General features: G+C 34.6%; 1 protein-coding gene across 5 annotated transcripts in view; it reads left to right on the top strand.

Annotated features, from left to right (window-relative positions):
• Nucleotides 1-19666, top strand: part of LOC136037746 (talin-1-like) — a 206399-nt gene that overhangs the window by 168411 nt on the left and 18322 nt on the right. For all 5 annotated transcript variants that reach the window (XM_065720530.1, XM_065720532.1, XM_065720531.1 and 2 more), the window contains 6 exons: nucleotides 1062-1281; nucleotides 3583-3707; nucleotides 6749-6874; nucleotides 15726-15842; nucleotides 18418-18603; nucleotides 19426-19642. In XM_065720530.1, the coding sequence (XP_065576602.1) occupies nucleotides 1062-1281; nucleotides 3583-3707; nucleotides 6749-6874; nucleotides 15726-15842; nucleotides 18418-18603; nucleotides 19426-19642 (991 nt within the window). The remainder of the gene's footprint in view (nucleotides 1-1061; nucleotides 1282-3582; nucleotides 3708-6748; nucleotides 6875-15725; nucleotides 15843-18417; nucleotides 18604-19425; nucleotides 19643-19666) is intronic.

The following is a 19666-nucleotide window of genomic DNA, read 5'->3' as shown; positions in this document are numbered from 1 at the left end:
CAGTGGCGCTAATTGACGAAATTGTAGGGAGGGGAATATACTTTCAAAATCTAGGGAGAGGGCAATTTTTTTTCCAATTTGTTCGATGAAAACAGCACAAAATCCATTTTTACTGAAAATACCAAAAATGAAATTTTTTAAATCTAGCTGGGGGGGGGGGGGGGGGCAAAGACATCTAGTTGGGCGTTATCCGGTAGAGCTAGAAAATAAAATTGGGCTTCAATATTCATTTTGATTTTTTTTCTTTGGGGGGGGGGGGGTAAATAGTAAAGAAGATAAGCTTCACACACTGTATACTATGTCTGGCGGTATAAAATAATGATTTTTCCCTTGTATTCTTACGACTTATTTACGAGTCGGAAATGTCTTTTAGAAGTTTACGTGGAATGTTTTGTTTGCTTTTCGGAGATCTTTTTTCGGGGGGAGGGGTTCAAACCCTAAGCTCAAAATCAGATTGAGTTTTGTGTTAATTCTGAAAAATTAGTTTAGTCAATGTTGTAAGCTTCATTGGACCCTTCCCAGAATTTTTGAACGTTAACAGATTATTTGTTTTGAGATACACTGTGAAAAAGATTGAAATAACGGAACATGAAATAAAAAATAGAAAAAATTGTCTAAATTATTGTGCCCTTTTGGCAAAACTGGCTCTTTCGTCTTTAGCCCGAAAAACCTACACCACTCCAAATCAAACCACAACCAAAAAACAACAAATACCATAAATACTTATATTTTTGTTTCTATATTTAAATTTGTGATTTGCTGGTGCTAGATGTTATTTTCTGTTTGTCCTTTTTTCTTAAGAGATGATGGCGATTTTTCTTTATCATTTTCCCAAGCTTGGCGGTTTCGTATGTGAAACAGGAGGCGTTGTATTACTCCCCCCTGCCTCCCCAAATCTTATATTTTACCAAGTGTGAGGGCACTTCTTCTAATTATATTTTTTTTTCAGTTCCCCCTCTCTCCTAAAAATACTCAGTGTGCAGGCCTTTATGGAATGGTGTTTCCTTTTTAATTACTCAATCCCTCGTTGCCAAATGCTCACGCCTTTTGTATATATATAGGTGCTTTCGGCACTCCAAGCTGGATCAAGAGGAACTCAAGCATGTATCAACGCTGCCAGCACTGTATCTGGCATTATTGGGGATTTAGATACGACAATCCTTTTTGCCACTGCTGGTACACTCCACTCCGAGAATGAAAATGAATCCTTTGCGGACCACCGAGAAAATATCTTAAAGACGGCTAAGGCCTTAGTAGAAGATACGAAGACCCTTGTTGCTGGTTAGTATTCTTTTTACAGGTACTTCTACACGGGGAGAGGGCAAACCTTGGAGACATTTGTTCTATTTTAAGAATTAGTCTACGAGGAAAAGGCCGGGAAACCCTATTCTTAGTAGTTACTGTATGCGTAACACTGGACTTTTTACAGGTACCTTTACACGGCGAGGGGGGAGGGTTCGGGTTGGCAAACCTTTGAGGCATTTTTTTTATTTTAAGAATCAGTCTAAGAGGAAAAGGTCAGGAAACCCTATTCTTTGTAGTTACTGTATGCGTAACGCCGGACTTTTTACAAGTACCTTTACACTGGGAGAGGGGGCCAAGAACCTTTGAGACACTTATTTTATTCTAAGAATTATTCTAAGAGGAAAAGGCCGGGAAACACTATTCTTAGTAGTTATTGTATGCGTAACGCTGGACTTTTTACATGTAACTTTACACGGGGAGAGGGGGCCACGAACCTTTGAGACACTTATTTTATTCCAAGAGGAAAAGAAAGTTTTCTTCTAAGAGGAAACACTATTCTTAGTAGTTATTGTATGCGTAACACCGGACTGTATGCGTAACGCCGGACTTTTTACAGGTGCCTTTACACGGGGAGAGTGGCTGCAAACCTTTGAGATATTTGTTTTATTTTAGGAATTATTCTAAGAGGAAAAGGCCAGGGAACACTATACTTAGTAGTTACTGTATGCGTAACACCGGACTTTTTACAGGTATCGGTAAACGGGGAAGGGGGGGGGGTGGCAAACCTATGAGACATTTGTTTTGTCTTAAGAATTATTCTAAGAGAAAAAGGCCGGAAAACACTATTCTTAGTACTTTTCTTGTGTGTAACACCGGACTTTTTACAGGTACCTCTACACGGGAGGTGGGGATGGGGGTGTGCAAACCTATGAGACATTTTTTTAACCAAATTAAAAATTATCAGGATCGTTCAGTACATTTTTGGAAGAAGTATTTTCACGTCTTTCTATCCCACGGCGTAGAAAAAATAAAATAGCATCTTCTTCCTTGCAGGATTCTCTCTTTCTCTTCCTTTTTCTCTTCTCTCCCTCCCCCCCTCTCTCTCTCTCTCTCTCTCTCTCTCTCTCTCTCTCTCTCTCTCTCCCTCTCTCCCTCTCTCTCTCTCTCTTTCTTTTTTTGCAATTTTCATCTTTATCTCGTCTCTTTCTTTTGTTTTTAAGATTAGTATGCCCTTTTTTTTAATAAATGGTAGAAAAAATGTAAAAAAAAATAATAGTAGAAAAATAGTAGTAAAAAACAATAGAAATGAATATTAGAATAGAAAAGAATAATAAATAGATAATAAAAAGATAGATAATAAATAGAATAATAAATAGAGTAGAAAATATAATGGAAGAACAAATTCTACAGATACATTTACATGGGAGGGGGAATAGGGAAAAATCCCCTACAAAATGTGAAAACGCAAGGAAGAAAAGACGACGAAAGTCATAGCCAGGAAAAAAGAAGAGAATAATGCAAATATTTCGGTTAACACTCGGCTTAATTTTTTTCATTAAGTTGTTTGTTTTATTGTTAATTTGTCTGTATTATTTTTTAGGGTCATTGTTGCTTTAAGATCATGATATTCTACAGTTTTATTGTGTGTGTTTTATTCATGGTTTCACCCTACAACTATTTGCACCCTGTATTTGTTATTCGATCTGATAGATATGTTTTGTTTTTCTGCTATCTTTTTTTGCATTTAGATTCCGAATAATGGTTTCAAGTTTTATTCCTCGTGTTCTTTCTAAAATTTCGTTTCTAAAAACGAGGCTAGACAAAGGGCTGAAACTTTTCTCGTCTGTCAAGTGGGGGTGGGGGTCAAACTCAAGAAGGGACTTATCTGATACGAAAGATGCGTCTCATTTTTATTTTGTCTTTTGTTTGGATTACAGATTTTATTTAGATTACAATTCGGATCACGAATTATAATCTCAAATTTTATTCCGTGTGTCTTTTTTTAAGTTGCATATTTAAAAAAAGGGCCCAAGATTTTTCTTACTTGTCACTTTTTGCATTTAGGTTACGGATAATAGTATTAAATTGTATTCCTCGTGTTGTTTCTAAGTATATATATATATATATATATATATATATATATATATATATATATATATATATATATATATAAGAACTGGACTAGACAATGGGCTAAAAAAAAATTGTCACCTGCCACTTTTAATGGAAGGGATGGTTGTCGAAAGTTCAAAAGGAACTAACTCGATTAGAAAGTAAGTTTCCTATATGCTACCATGGAAACTCGTTTATTCCCTATTTAAAAAGCATAATTTTTAGGTGCTGCTTCGTCCCAAGAGCAATTAGCATCTGCTGCACAGAATGCAGTTTCAACTATTCTACAACTATCAGAAGTTGTCAAAGACGGTGCCTCTTCCCTGGGATCAAATAATCCTGAAGCCCAGGTAACAACCTCGGTTATGTCAGACTTCATAATGACTTGTTGGCTTTAATTTTCGTGTAATTTTATATAAATTTACAATCAGCTAGTGATATTTCGGTTCCATTTTGACATTCAATACTGTGGAATCTGTTGGAACATAGCCAAAGCAAAAACGTGTCCTTTACCTGTAACAGCATGTGCAAACAGATACACAAGAGGTCACAAAGAGCTAGAAGGGCTAGAAAGACGTTGTGTTTCTTCCAGCGTTTACAGGGCGCATATATGCGACTGAAAAGCTGCTTCCTAGAAAAGGCAACGTTTTCTTAGCAAATTGTTTAAATTTACGGAATATGGACGAAAAAGAAAAAGAAAATCCGTTTGACTGGCCACCAATAAGCAAATTAAGTAAGATTATATCACATGACTTGTTTATGGTAAACTTGACTTGTTTGCTTTAATTTTCGTGTAATTTTATATAAATTTACAATCAGTTAGTGATATTTCGGTACCATTTTGACATTCAATACTGTGGAATCTGTTGGAACATAGCCAAAGCAAAAACGTGCCCTTTACCTGTAACAGTATGTGCACACAGATACACAAGAGGTCACAAAGGGCTAGAAAGACGTTGCGTTTCTTCCAGCGTTTTAAGAGCGCATATATGCGACTGAAAAGTTCCTTCCTAGAAAAGGCAATGTTTTCTTAGCAAATTGTTTAAATTTACAAAATATGGACGCTCAAAGAAAAAGAAAATCTGTTATGCCAGCCACCAATAACCATATTAAGTAAGATTATATCAGTTTAAACTCTTAATAGCCAAAAAAGGATACATTAGTGCTACCATGCTGTGATTTTCCTTCTTGTTCAAGTCAGGAGGCTATGAGTAGGCCCAAATACACAAACAGGCTCACTAGGCCCCGGCCTAGGGGCGTACTATACCAAGGGGTGCAAAAAATTATCAATGAATAATTGTTTTCTTAACAAATACTTAACTGATTTACCAATAGGTATACTAGGCCCGGGGCTAGAGGTGCACAATGCCAAGAGGTGCAATACATTATCACTGAGTAATTTTTTTCTTAACAAAAACTGGACTGATTTACCAATAGGTTCACTAGGCCCGGGCCTAGGGGCGCACAATGCCAAGGGCTGCCATAAATTATCACTGAGTTTTTTTTCTTAAAAAAAACTGAACTGATGTGATTCATCGTCAAAGTATCAGGTGCATCCCATCGCCGTGCTGTATAGTCACAGAAAGGTGATCTTAAAACAACCCAGGAATTCCGGGGCCACTTATAAACTATCAGATTCCACCCAAGAATGTCAGCTGAAAATTCAATATTGCCTCTCTCTTTTTTATTACTTTTGGCTCATCTTTGTGTTGTGTTCAGTGCTCTCATATCTCCGAATTCTCGTGAATTTCCCCGAAAAGCTTGCCAAAAGGGAGCGGCCATTCTTCACTCCCAAGCAATTCTGATGTGGAGTTAATCCATTTGTTTGCACCTACCTGTGGCAGTGGTACCAGAACTTCTCAATCCGGATTTGTTGGCAAGGTGCTTTTAGTAATCGCATTCGTGTGCGCCGTGGTGTTAAACAAGGTTCTGTTCTTAGTCCGACAGTATTTAATAAGTCTATTAGATAATTAGAGAAGTTACTCGACGGATTCCACCATACTTAATTGAGCCATATATTGACGCAAGTCACTTGTCTTATGCCGATGACATTCTTCTCTTGGCTGAAAATCTTGGGGTACGCCAAAACGCTGCTAATGCTGTTTGCTCCGGACTGAAAGAAATCGGCCTTTCCTTTGCTACTTCCAAAACAGAGTTTCTTGTCTTTGGAAAGGAGATCGCCTCCGATGATACAATCCAAGTTCGTCCCGCCACAATATCATCTTCCCGTTCATTTAAGTATTTAGGTCTTCCGGTTGGAACTTCAATTAGATCCACTAGGCAGCTTATAATTTCTTCTTTGAAAGAGAAACTAAGAAAATCTTATGGTCTTCTCGCCAGGGTAAAGAGCCAGTTTGATAAGAGAACCCTTGGCCGGCTATTATAATATATAAAAATCAAAAATCCGGCTATTATAATAGTATTATACTATTATATTATAATGCCGGCTATATAATGCGTTTTTTGCACCGCATGTGTTGTTTTTTACACCTATTTAGAAATTTTTCTCTGCATCTGATAAAAAGCAAATCCGATCGCTGTTCTTTAGGTTCTGCAAGTATTTCCTTAGTATCCCCATTTGTACTCGTAATAGTTATATTTCGCGACGCTACGGTGTTTTGAGATTTGTCAGAAAATGGACGAACTGTCACGTAGATTTGCTGACCACTGCAACAGAATTATCGATTTTCTATTGACTTGCCTTCTATCAAGTGCCTAGCGTCACCAGCTGTGAAAACTGATGTTTAATCCATATACTGGAGCATGAAGAAGACAATGAATAAAGGGTTGATTCAGTTATATTTATGTAATGTACAGAAGGGAGTGGGAGTGAGTTTGAAGAGCCGTATTTGTACGGGCGGGCCTATAGACCTTAAACTGTTGGGGACAAGCAGCTCAAGTACCCGCACTTCCCACAACACTTCATTAGAATTACATAATCTCATAAGGAGAACCCTTTGGTAGCTCATTGGAGGATATTTTATTTTTAATAAAAAAGTGTTCTAAAGTGTCTGAAGTTGTCAAGAATTGTGCATGTTCTTTTTTTTCTGTGCCTTTTTTGTTTTTCTTTTCATTTTTTATACTCCCCTTTAGTGCATTTGCGTTCCATGCATAGGGTAACAATAAATTATTATTATTATTAAAATCCAATCCTCCTAACGGTGAGGGGAGGGAATCCACCTCCCCCTGTACATACAAGTAATTGAAATTATAAATCAGATACTGTCAATCAGCAAAAACAAAAGTTGCTATTGCTATTATGCGCGATCTCATCAAGCTGAGTCGAGGCTCAGGCAGCCAATTGCCTGAAAAACTATATGCAAGTGTGATGTATGTACTGGTGTGCTTGTGGTGGAATATTTTAAGCTATTACACATTTTTGTTTCAATAGGTTATGCTTTTGAATGCAGTGAAGGATGTAGCCTCTGCTCTTGGTGACTTGATTCAAGCTACTAAATCGGCATCTGGTAAAAGTGTCAACGATCCTGCCATGATTTACCTTAAAGATTCTGCCAAGGTAAGTCATCTCTCTTTTCAGTAAGAATTTATTCTGTTGGCAGTTCTTGAGTGCCTGTGTTTTTTCTTTCTTTCTTTTTTTTCTTTTTTTTTGCTCTCTGAAATTGGGTGATTTGTTTTTTAATTAAAAGTGTAGAAGCTAAACGTATTAAAAGCCTAAGGTTTAAAGTAGTTATGTCAGTTTTAAAAAGTAAGCTTCAGAATGATTGGGGATTTTTTGAGGGGGGGAGATATTTTAGTAAGCTCTTACCTCCTCCCCGACTATCTTGCTCATTCTTTTTCCTCGCAGAGATAAAAAAAAACACACAGAGAATAAGGATTTGTTTGTCTTAATATGTTTATGTCTACCTCTCCTGAAATGATGTTTCGTTCTTGTGTAATGCTAGGCTTTTCTTCCATTTTTTTTTACCTTATTTTATTTATTAGCTTGACAACTTTGTTAGCTTGATCAACAAAAATGGGATTTTTAAAGATTATAAACATCCAATAGCTGATTTAATATTCCAAATGTCTCTGAAGGATCTGTATTGACTACTTTCAGCTTTTTCTCTCCTGTGGCTTATTACCTTGTCCAAGTTAGTTGTGAGCTTATCTGTGAGCCTATCTACTATTACTGGCAATTCCTGCCCGTGATTATCTGTGTTTGGGACTGACGTAGAGAAATGGTATCATATGTACCTCTTAGTAATATTTTAGCTCTGTAATATATTATAGTAATATTTCTGTAATTACTCAAGAAATTTAAACATACCCTTTGTTGCTTTTTACTAGAGATAATAGAAAGTAGACTTATTTATAGAAAACGTTTCTGCCCAAGATAAGTTTATTTTTGTTTCACTGTTTTTGACGATACAATTTTTAATTTGATGTTGTTCCGCATTACGAAGTTAATATGTAATGAAGCAATTGAAGCAATGTTATCAGCTACATAATCGAAAATAAGTTACCGGGAGAAATTGAAAAAATAAAAAAGGGAAATATGTCACAAATTTCTGTATTCAATACTTTTAAGGATTATTTTTGTTTGTGAAAATAAAATTACAGGCCAAGGGCTTGTCAAAACAAATAATACTAAGATAATTCCGCTAAATATTCACACACACACACAAAAAAGTAGGTAACGGTTGACTCGTATTGTTTGATTATTAATAACTTGGTGATTTTCAATCTACTTTTAAACGATCGGAAGCTAATATCATCCACAATAGTTAAACGAATTAAGTTCCAATTATTATATATTCGATTTAGTAAAGGAATGCTGACCGTAATAATATAATTATATAACTAATAATATAATTATATTATTATTATTATTATTAACCCTTTAGAGGGCTAAAATAACCCTCTTTGCACCAATGCTCAGAATTACACTGAACACAAACAGGTTAAAATGGAATTCTTTACCACGAGTAATAAGAGAACTTTTGATGAAATGGTTCATAGCTTTTACTAGAATAGGAAGAAAGGTCAGTAATTCAATGATCTATGTCTGGTTCTTGATGTGTAGTAAATAATTGAGACAAAAACTTTGGAAAGTAGTGAAAAAATCATGTCAAGTTAAGTGAAAGTGATAGCTACTATGGGTGGATTGTCACAAGTGTTAAGTCACTAGGGGTGGCAACCCTGAATGAAATGGGATTTTTGGGGAACCGATTTTTTTGAGAATACAGATTTTTTGGAAAATCCTCCAGAATTATATTATTACGTTATATTATTATTAATTTTAATAATATAATTATATTATTATTAGAATTATATTATTATTAGTTCATGGGGTGAGGGTAAATTTTATTCTGATGCTCTGGGGTTGAACAATAATGGTAAAACTGTCAGTCGGATTGACGAAAAATATCGTAAAATACACATTATGGCTCACATTGCCGTTGCGCCTCGCAAAATTATGGCTCACATTGCCGTTGCGCCTCGCAAAATTATGGCTCACATTGCCGTTGCGCCTCGCGAAATTATGGCTCACATTGCCGTTGCGCCTCGTAAAATTTATTGCGAGCCAGATTATTGGAAAAAGTTTTTTTTGCTTTTTAGTTGATATTAAAACGAGTTATTGTCTTAAAGTTTATATTTAATTTGTATTATTATATAATATTACTTGATATTTATTATTTTTTATTGTTTTAAGATAATTAGTTTCAAGTGCGTCTATCATTTAGAATTTATTATAAGATAGGGCCCAATGTGAATGGAGTCTGGCTTGTCATGGTGTTTATGCATGTGATTTAACGTGGTGGACTAAACCAGTAACCCTATTTAACCCCTTAGAGCTACTGAGTTTTCTCGCCAGATTTAGAGCATGATTACTACATCCTAACAGGATTGACAGCTGTTCATGTCCACCACCTTAAATCAGATGCGCTTGTTGATAAACACCCTTTTAAAGCCATCTTAGCCTCAGACCGTTTCTTCCCTTTGTTTCTAAAACATGAATTTTGAGTGGATCAACTGCCAAATCGATTGATCCCGCTAATATTCGGCTCTTGGTATGTTGATATAAAAAGTTTCAAAAAATAAGAATTAAATTGATTAAATAAAATTAAATAAATTAAAATAAAATCGAACGGGAATTACAGAAGCGTAGCAGTGTTTTCAACCCCTAGGGACTGTCTCGGTTTCCCTCTTCCATCCTCCATCACTTCCTTAATATAAGTACATTATAGTATTGACGGAGAAAAAACTCAGTTTGAGTCCTTAGAGGCTGCGCCTGTGGACAGCCGCCCCCCTTGCCTCCTAGCTATGCCACTGGTTAATTAAACGCTTGGTCAAATTTTTTAAAATTCTTTATGTCTGATGTTTTTCACTTTATTTGCATTTTTTCGTTTGACCAAATTTTCCCTTGTGTGGATTTGTGTTTTTGGGAAAAAAAATCATTGACCCTTCTGCTTCTTCTAAAAATTTAAAACCTAGAGAGGTCTTAAATTGACAGAAACTGTTGGCTATTGACTAATTTGACTAAATCCATCCTAAAAGAAACCTACGCACATTTCCAATACTTAGATGTGTGAAGACTCGTTCACAGTGAGATTTAGCTAACAACAGATTCATTCATGGTAAAGATTTAGGGTGCGTTACCGAAACCAATTATTGTTAATCATAATTAATTATTTGTTATTATCTTCGTCCTAAAATTTCTCATACCTACAAATTCAACCCCTTCTATGCTCTTAATGAAAAAAAGATGGTATAATTCTTTCCGCATTTAAAGAATATAAAGAATTGAACAGTTGCTTTATGATCTTATACTTTGAATACGAAAATTAAATTGATTCTAATTGAAGATAATCGTCGTCTGGAATTCCGGGTTCTCCGGAGCCAGGTAGAGCCCAAGTTCAGTTGATACTAAGGCAAGCCAATCAGGCGGCCTCATTAAAAATCATTTATTGTATAGAAAAACTCTCCAGGATCTTAACCAATATCTTAACCGAAGTGGATTACTCTCCGGGCTCGAAACCAGCTGCCGCAGGGCCTGGGATTGCATAGATATTATGCATTCATTGCTCTAAATTATGAAACGATAAGAAGAAGAAATAGCACTTATGTAAGCCTGAACAAGTCAATTTATTAAATGGACTTGACCTTAATAAAATATCGATGTTATCCAAATATCTCAGTTTAGCTAGATCCTACTGTGAATGAGACTTAGTCAAATACCAACAAATTTCACTTTACTGTTACCTCCACTTCTTCTTGAGCAGGATCAGGCGCAGGATTTGCATATACAATCGATTTGGCGTTGAGCTACTCAGAAACCCTACTCTTATAGTAGGGGTTTTAAATCAAATCTTATCCCTCTGTCAGTGTACTTTCTTAAAGAATGTTAATCTTTCTAATGTAATTTGATAAACTTTATCATATGGCCTATCTGAGTTTATTCTTTTTGGTCAGGTGACCGAAATAAACTACGAATCTGATTGGTTGACGTCAGACCCAGAGGAGGAGCTAATACGACTTGTTCTCACTGATAAATCGGAAAGACGCGACAGTGATATCTATGGAAAACCTTTTTATTTTGATTCTGAAGAATTTTGTTTCTAATTTTTCCCTAACACACGTTTTGGTTTCTTAAATTGATGTCTTATCTGAAGATTAAAAATTTACGTTAATTTGATGATATTAGTTTAACTTAAGAATGGGATTTTGGGAGGAGGGCGGATTTGAACCTGTGCTATTCTGGAGCTGGTCAATTCTGGTACGTTGAGCATGGAATGATATGTCCTGTTTTTGATAACAAACAATTTTAATAGTAGCTCACTTTTCGTCCGTCCGTTATATTAATAGTTATTTAGTCTAATTGCACGCACATGCCTGCAAAGTACCTACTTGTTTGATCAGCATGAATTTCTGGTATAAGATCTTTTTAAATTAACCTGCATTCTGGCACTGTACATGTCCTCTAAGACGAGGGTTTAAAAGCAGAAAAAGGAATTATTTATTGCTTCTCAAACACCAATGTCAAATATATTAAAAAGTTCATTGATATGACTTTTGGGGCTAATGTACATATCTCTTATATTTGGAGGGTTCATTACTTACTAACAGACCCTTTAATGAACTTACCGAAGAACCCTTGAACTTGCCGAAGGTACATTGTTTAATTGAGATCCCTCGTATATTTGAAGGGTTTGATGAAGGATCATTTACTGAATTTACGGAAGGACAAGGGACGGAAAGTATAAGAATTTACTGAAGCACAATGGTATTTGAACTTACTATACTTTGTTTGTTGCGAGAAATCGTTATTTACTGAAGGACCGTTTACTGAATTTGCTGAAGGACGAAGGTATCCAATTTTACTGAAGGACTGTTAACTGAAGGTGTATTGTTTCATAAATACACCTTGTTTATCGCTGGGGCTCATTATTTGCTGAAGGACCGTTTACTGAATTTACTGAAGGACGAAGGTATCCAATTTTGCTGAAGGACTGTTAACTGAAGGTGCATTGTTTCATAAATACACCTTGTTTATCACAGGGGCTAATTATTTGCTGAAGGACCGTTTACTGAATTTACTGAAGGACTCTGTACTGAAGATGCATTGTTGCATTACACCGCTTCGTGTATTGAAAGGGTTTATTTTTTAACTGAAATATAACTTGATGAACTCGATGAAGGAAAAAGTTATTTAAATTTACTGAAGGTGTTCATAAATATACCTCGTTTGTCGCGTGGGCTCATTGTTTTCTGAAGAACCGTTTACTGAATTTACTGAATGACAGAGGACGAAGGTATTCAATTTTACTGAATCGCCGTGTACTGTTGATGCATTGTTGCATTACAGCACTTTTTATATTGAAAGGGCTTGTTATTTACTGAAACGCAACTTGATGAACTCGAGGAAGAAAAAAGGTATTGGAATTTGCTGAAGGACTATTTACTGAAGTTTCACTGTTTCACTAATACACATCTTTCGTTTGGGGGGGGGGGGTCCTGTATTAAATTGAGCCAAGTAAAAAAAACTTCGAAGTTTGAACTCCCGAAATTACCAAGAGTGAAAGTTTTTAGTCTTTGGAGGGAGTCTAAAAACCTCTTTTTAAATTAAATGCCAAGGAGATTCTTGTCTTTTATCAAATATTACAAATTTTGTTAGATTTAAGAGGTCATTTTCTGACTCTACCTCCTGCTAGCCCTGCCCATGAGAAATTACAATATCAATAATTTTACAAGTACAACTACCAAAATTGCGGAATCTCACTAATTCGAAAGAATTTACCGAAGATTCGTTTACTGATTCTACGGAAGGACGAAGGAACTAGAATTCACAGAGGGACCGTTTAGTGAAGTCGCATTGCTACATTAACACATCTTGTGCATTTGATCAAACAAGTACAAAAAAAGAGAATAGACTCGGTATATATATATATATATATATATATATATATATATATATATATATATATATATATATATATATATATATATATATATTTTTAACCAACTGTATTATACTTTTGTTAGAGTTCAGCAGCTATCCTCCGATTCTACCTCCCACTAGCTATGCTCATGATTGGACATTGTCATTGGACTCTGAGGCAACGGAATGAGCTTATTCAATAACATATTGAATTGCTTTTCATTGTACATACTATTCATATATATATATATATATATATATATATATATATATATATATATATATATATATATATATTTAGTGTATAAAGTGTATTTGATGTGTTCCATTCGGTTTCTTTTTATCTTCTTGTAATAATTTGGTCTCGGTTTGTGGCAATTTTCTCCTAATTGTTTACGTATATTGTGATTTTAGAATTTACGCCAAATAATGGTCATTGTTATCATAGTTTTTCCAGCAATACTTGTACGTTTTTGCTATTTTAGAAAAAAAAATGATTTTTCTCTGCATTGTATTCTGTCTGAAGAACCCAAGCTTAAAAAAACTTGGAACATAACTCAAAACTCTGCGATCATTTGATTGGTTTAAAATTTCAGCAAGACAATCCAATGAATTTGAAGAAGGCTATTCGAATCTCTTAGGAAATGAATATAGACTTCTCTTTTTGACCAAAATAATATAACTGGCTTACAAGTTTACAGCGCAAACGCGGAATCGAAGAAATTCTGGCATATTCTTTACTATATTTTTTATTTTGCGTATGTTTTTTACTATACTATACTTTTTAGTATAAACTTTTACTTTTACATTTCCTTTTATGCTTTAATGCTATATGCTTTTACCTTTACATACTATATACTTATATATTACTATATACTTTTATACTAATATATACTTTTTACTACATACTAATTATATACTCATGTAGTATTGTATACTTTTATATTTACTACTATATACTTTTACTATATCCTATTTATATTTTACTTAACTCTTTATTATACTATATATATACTTTTACTATGCGATACTTCTTACAATATTTTTTTGCGATAACGTAGGAAACTGATCTACCCGGTCTTCTGTGATTCTAAAATAAAATACATTTTGTTTGGTACTACCATTAATTTGCTAATAACCTTAAATTGATTAATTCACTTTTTAAGCCATTAACTCTTAGTATAGGTTTAGATCCAAAGTATAGGTTTAATTTACACTCAGTAATGTCATTTTGATTGTCAATCAGAATATTGCTTTTAAATTCCCAGAGTGCTTTCCACATATATTTAACCGAACTTTCAGCGTTTCTTCTTTTTCTTCTTTTACAGTTTGAGGAAAAAATTGGCACACATTTGTATGTAATGTCTTAGACCACACCGCCTTTTTGTGCATACATAAAATGGAAATATAGGAATACGTAAAAGCGAGTGTAGCTTTTAATTAACACTGTGAAACTAATAAAGAAAAAAAAGGAGACAGGACCAGTGGCACTATTCCATGAAAATATTGGGGGATATAAATATTTCAAAATTTAGGGTGCAATGACTACCTAAAAGAGGCTTTTTTTCAAAATGGGGGGGGGGTAAGAAAAAAAGGCAGACAGGACCAGTGGCACTAATCCATGAAAATATTGGGGGGATATATATATTTCAAAATTTAGGGTGCAATGACTACCTAAAAGAGGTTTTTCAAAATGGGGGGGGGGGGTAAGAAAAAAAGGCAGACAGGACCAGTGGCACTAATCCATGAAAATATTGACTACTACGTTGACTACCTAAAAGAGGCTTTTTTCAAAAGGGAGTGGCGGGGGGTAAAAAGATATATTTTCTAGTAAAATTTATATTACCAAGTTTTTGTCAGAGCAACTAATATGATCGTGCTATTACTTGGATTAAATTAGTGAGTTTAAAAATACGAAGTCGGTAGAAGTTATAACGGTAAAATCACACAAGCTTGAGCAATGAGGGACTAAAGCGTCCCCCGACTAAAGACTAAAGCAAATGCCCCCGTCTCTTTTTTAAACCACACTGCCCTTCTAAATAAACACAAAACATAAAGATTTATAACTATAAGTAGCAGCGATAGGTGATGGGGGTAATGGGTACATTTTAGTTTTGACAGTAAAAAAAAAGTATATAATAATAAAAAATCCGATAGTATTGGTCTTTTACTGCCCGTAAGGTCTATGTAAGTAATTTATTATACTGTTCTGCCTTTCCATTCATACTTAAAATGAAATATAGAAACATTTAACAACAGCTGAAACTTCTGATTGAGACTTTGAAAGAAAAAAAGAAAGTCCAAAGGCATTGGTCTTTTGCTCTGCTCAAGCACCTTTTTAGGTGACAATGCCTCCCCATTTTTAAATAAAATAAAAATATAAAACTATACAACAATGGGTTAAAATCTTAAAATAGAGAGTAAACTAAATAAAAGGATAAAACCCGGCAGCGGTGACATTTCGGCTATTGGCTCTACGAAAATAACTTCTTAAGTGACAATGTCTTTCCATTTATAAGTAAAATACAAATATAGAATTATATAACAATTTGTAAAATTTTAATTTAAACAGGAAACTAAATAAAATGATAAAATGGGGCGGGGTTGGCATTTTTTCGCCTATTGGCTATAAATAAATTATTTACAATGACAACGCCTTTCCGCTTATAAATAAAATAAAACATATAGAAATATATTACTTTTTGTAAAAATTTGGATTAAATAAAAATGGAGTAAAAACATCAATAAAAATAATATTGAAAGATATATGAACGAGATATAATTAAAATATAGAAGGAAGTACAAAAATAATAAAATAAATAATAAATTGAGTTAAAAGTAAGTATTAAATTAAATAAAAGTAGGAAAGCCTGATAGCATGTCTCTTTTGTCCCCTGTAGGTTTTATATAAGTAATAACCTATTCCATTTCCAACGTTCTGCCTTTCCTCCACATATATTCCTTTTATTTATATATATTTACTTTTTAGGTAATGGTAACGAATGTTACTTCACTACTGAAGACAGTCAAAGCTGTTGAAGATGAGCACACCAGAGGAACTAGAGCACTGGAATCCACCATTGAAATTATTGCACAGGAAATTAGGGTAAGCATACTATGTGTATCCATGTTAACAGATTCAAGTAGAGAAGGGGAATTTTTAGAAAAAAAAAAAAAAACGGCAAGAGTTAGGGCCAAGAAAGGTCCTACCCTTCCAAATTTGAGGGGTTCAAACTATTTTGTGACACAGTGACTCTTTTTTTTGTATGATGAGGCGGAAAGATAACTTTACGAATAATTTGTAATAATACTTTCTTATAAGGTTTAGAGTTGTCATGAAGATTCCCTTCCCTCAGAGACTAATTTTGGTGGAAAATAGTTACGATGTACTTAATTCTGGGAACTTAGGCTTACATATTGTTCCTCCCTTCCCCCTTCCCCTGGAATAATTTCAAGCAATCACCCTCTAAAGGATTAATATGGCCAGAGTTTGTTTGGGTTGTATATTTGTCAAACTACTGGGTTAAAGGCGAATTTAAAAACCTGGAATTTACAAGCCCAAAATAGGTGAAACTGAAACAAAATAATGAGGACCAGGACCCTTGGTTGGGGGCGGGATGGTTTAAATCCATGAAAAAAAAAGGTTAAGTTTGTCTTAGTCTACTTATCAGAATAAAGAACAATTAAGATAAAAAAAAATTCTAATCATTCTTCCTAGCAAGGGGGTAGCTCCTTTCTAAAATGTGCTTAGGTGCTTACACTTGAAACACTATCTTTTAACCATCAGACCCTTTTCCGCTAGAAAAATCTTAAGCAATCGTCCATTAAAACATGCATTATGCCAAAAATTTGTAATGGGCGAAAGTAAATTTGTCGAAACGCTGAAAGAAATCAATTACACGAGAGGTTAGAAACCTAAAAATGGATGAAACAAGGAGAAAAAGTAATGATATCTTGGAGGGAGGGGATGAAGGGTTTGAAATCTACTAAAAAAAAGGGTCAAGTTTGTATTATCGTAGTTCTGTTTTATTTAAAGGACTTGGCAAGCCGGTTCGCAGGATTTAATATTCATACGCATAATGCTAGAAGATAGTTCAAGATAAGCTGGAAATACTCCTAGTTAATACTCCTAGTTGTCCGGTTAGACAAATTTTAGCTTTTCAATGTATACTTTTCCGTGTCCTTTATCTAAAGGATCTACAACCAGATTGTTTTAAATCATTTTTTCCAGGCCCTCCCTCAGTCCGACCATATAATACTCGTTGTCCTTTAAGTAAGCTTCCTGTGCCTTTCTTTGTCTCCGAACGGTCTAGATTTTCGCCTAAAAAGGTTATTACAAATTATTGGAAGTAGCTCCCGGTCCTTAAGCTATTGGATAAATATTGAGAATAATTTCAATAAATGTTCTTTGACATTTATTTTTTGGTGTGAGATAGAGTGAGAAGTGTGATGACGTCCGTTTCTTCTGGGTTTGTTTGTTTTTACTGTTTGTATTGTCGCCCGGCTTTTGAGCCAGTCTCCCTGCCGGGGATGTTATGTGAATAGTTTGAATATGTATAGTTAAAGAACAATAATAATAAAATTAAAAAAAATAATAATAATAAAGTAAACATATTGGTTTTTATTATTTAAGTTGAGTTCACTGGTAAGAGTGTGTGTTTATGTAAATCACACTGATACTATTAAGAGTTGGAGGCTGGGAATAGAGACATCTTCTTGTATTCAGGAGTTGATAAACTCCTGAGTACAGTTGTATTCACAATTGTATTCAGGAGTTGATATTCAGGACCTGATGGAGTTGATAAACACTCTTTTTTCAAGGCAACTGTGAGTCTGTTTGGCTGAATTGTAGAAAATGGGATGACGAGCCAACTAAAAACAGATATGCACCGCTACCTAGGCCGTATCTGGGGGTAGGAGGTGTTACCGGGTTCGAACCCCCCCCCCCCCCCGAAAAAAGTGAAGTTGGAGAGGACAATTTTTTTCCTCTTAATAGTATCAGTGTGATTTACATAAACACACACTCTTACCAGTGAACTCAACTTAAATAATAAAAAACCAATATCTTTAACTTTATTATTATTATTTTTTTTTTATTTTATTATTATTGTTCTTTAACTATACATATTCAAACTATTCACATAACAATTTTTTTTATATATTTTTTGTTCATGATGATACAAATAAATAGTAATTTAGAGGGGGTTGGGGGTATTTTTTGATTTTTTAAACGATAATACCAAATAATATATTTTTTTTAACGGGGAGAAAGGGGTGATTGCCTCTTCTAGCTGCCCTCCCCCTCAATTAGTGCTCCTGGTTACATTTCTCATTGAGGATTATGTTGGTATTGACATACCAAAGTAGGTTGTTTAAGCTTAAAAGTTTTTTTTTGTATTTAGCTAGTGTATTGCATACATTCTAAAAATTCAGTTTTAATAATATCGTCGGCTGGAGAGTTCTAATAACAACCGGAATGTTGGATTGTTAATGGAAAATGGGCATTTAACTATCAAATAATAAATTTTACAATGTGGATCTCAATGAAATACACCTGAGGTGCATAATGAAGGGTCTGGGATGAACAAATTGTCCAAATTCAAGGGTAGACCTCAAACTTCAAGGTAAAATTTTTGACAATTTACTGCTAACATTATTCATTGCTATCTTATTTATTTCAGGCTTTTGATTCCAGTGATGTACCCAAAGTAAAGGCAACGGCTGAAGATTTGGTTCGATACACCAAGCCGATCACTCTGGCAACAGCCAAAGCAGTAGCGGCTGGCAACAGTGGACGACAAGATGATGTCATTGTAGCTGCTAATGTTGGACGAAAAGCAATATCTGACATGCTAGCTACATGTAAAGTAAGGCATCTTTCATTGAAATTATCAACTAAACTAAAGTTGTCTTTTGTGTTTGTGGGATCTGGTGACAAGCAGCTTTCGCAGGGTTTCCACTCCACTAGAATGAAATGTCGTCGCTGTTATGCCCAGAAGTCGTATCTGACGTCTTCAAACTTCTGGAATAATGCCAAAGATTGTTTACTGAGCTGTTTACAAAGCGAAATTCAGCAAGGCAAATAAGTTCATTCACACTTCAATCCTTCTGAATTACAATACCTGCTGCTTTTCCCTTTGAGGACAGCTTAGCAAATGGTTTTTAGCAATTACCTTAGAATTGTGAAAATGTTAAACATGGCCTTTAGGGATAAAAGTGACAATATGCTTATTTAATCAGCAACAAAAGTACTGTTTACAACATTTTTTCTCAAAAGTGTGTGTTTGTTTATTTTGCTACTGGGAAATTCCACTGGAATTGCAATGGGGATAATCCAGATTTTGGGTTGACTCATGACGGGCAATGTCCACTGGACATGATTTGTGCAAATATGAATTTGTACTGCGAACGTAAGTAAATTTAAATAAAAATTAAATCAAACTAACTTAATTAGATAAATTAATTGAAAAAGTTAAAAAATCAAATTTAAATTTAATGAATCTTATTAAACATTCCACTGATTAAAAAATATTTAACGTTAAATGATAAAAGCTATCTTATTCATTTTTTTTTAGTTTTTTTTTGCACTACTGTATAGTAAGGATTTACGAGTCAATCATGAGTTCTTTTAAAGGAGCTCTAAAAAACGTAAAAGATATGCCTGCGTAAACGTAAATTTGTACTTACAGGCTGCAGCTCATTGTGCAGAAAGTTCAGAACTTCGTCAGCGGACCCTAGAAGCTGGACGCCAGACGGCTGTTCAATATAGAGAGCTACTGATTATGGTTCTTCAAATATTAAGTCGACCTGGTCCTAATTCAGATATCAAAGCCCAGTTCCCAATGATATCTAAAGAAATTGCCCTGAGTGTCACTAACCTCGTCGCATCGGCTGAACTTCTCAAAGGTACGTGCAATTCTTTCCTTGTTT

The sequence above is a fragment of the Artemia franciscana genome, chromosome 17 (assembly GCF_032884065.1).
Source record: "Artemia franciscana chromosome 17, ASM3288406v1, whole genome shotgun sequence".
NCBI classification, from domain to species: domain Eukaryota; kingdom Metazoa; phylum Arthropoda; class Branchiopoda; order Anostraca; family Artemiidae; genus Artemia; species Artemia franciscana.
This window is presented reverse-complemented; position numbering and strand designations above follow the sequence as displayed.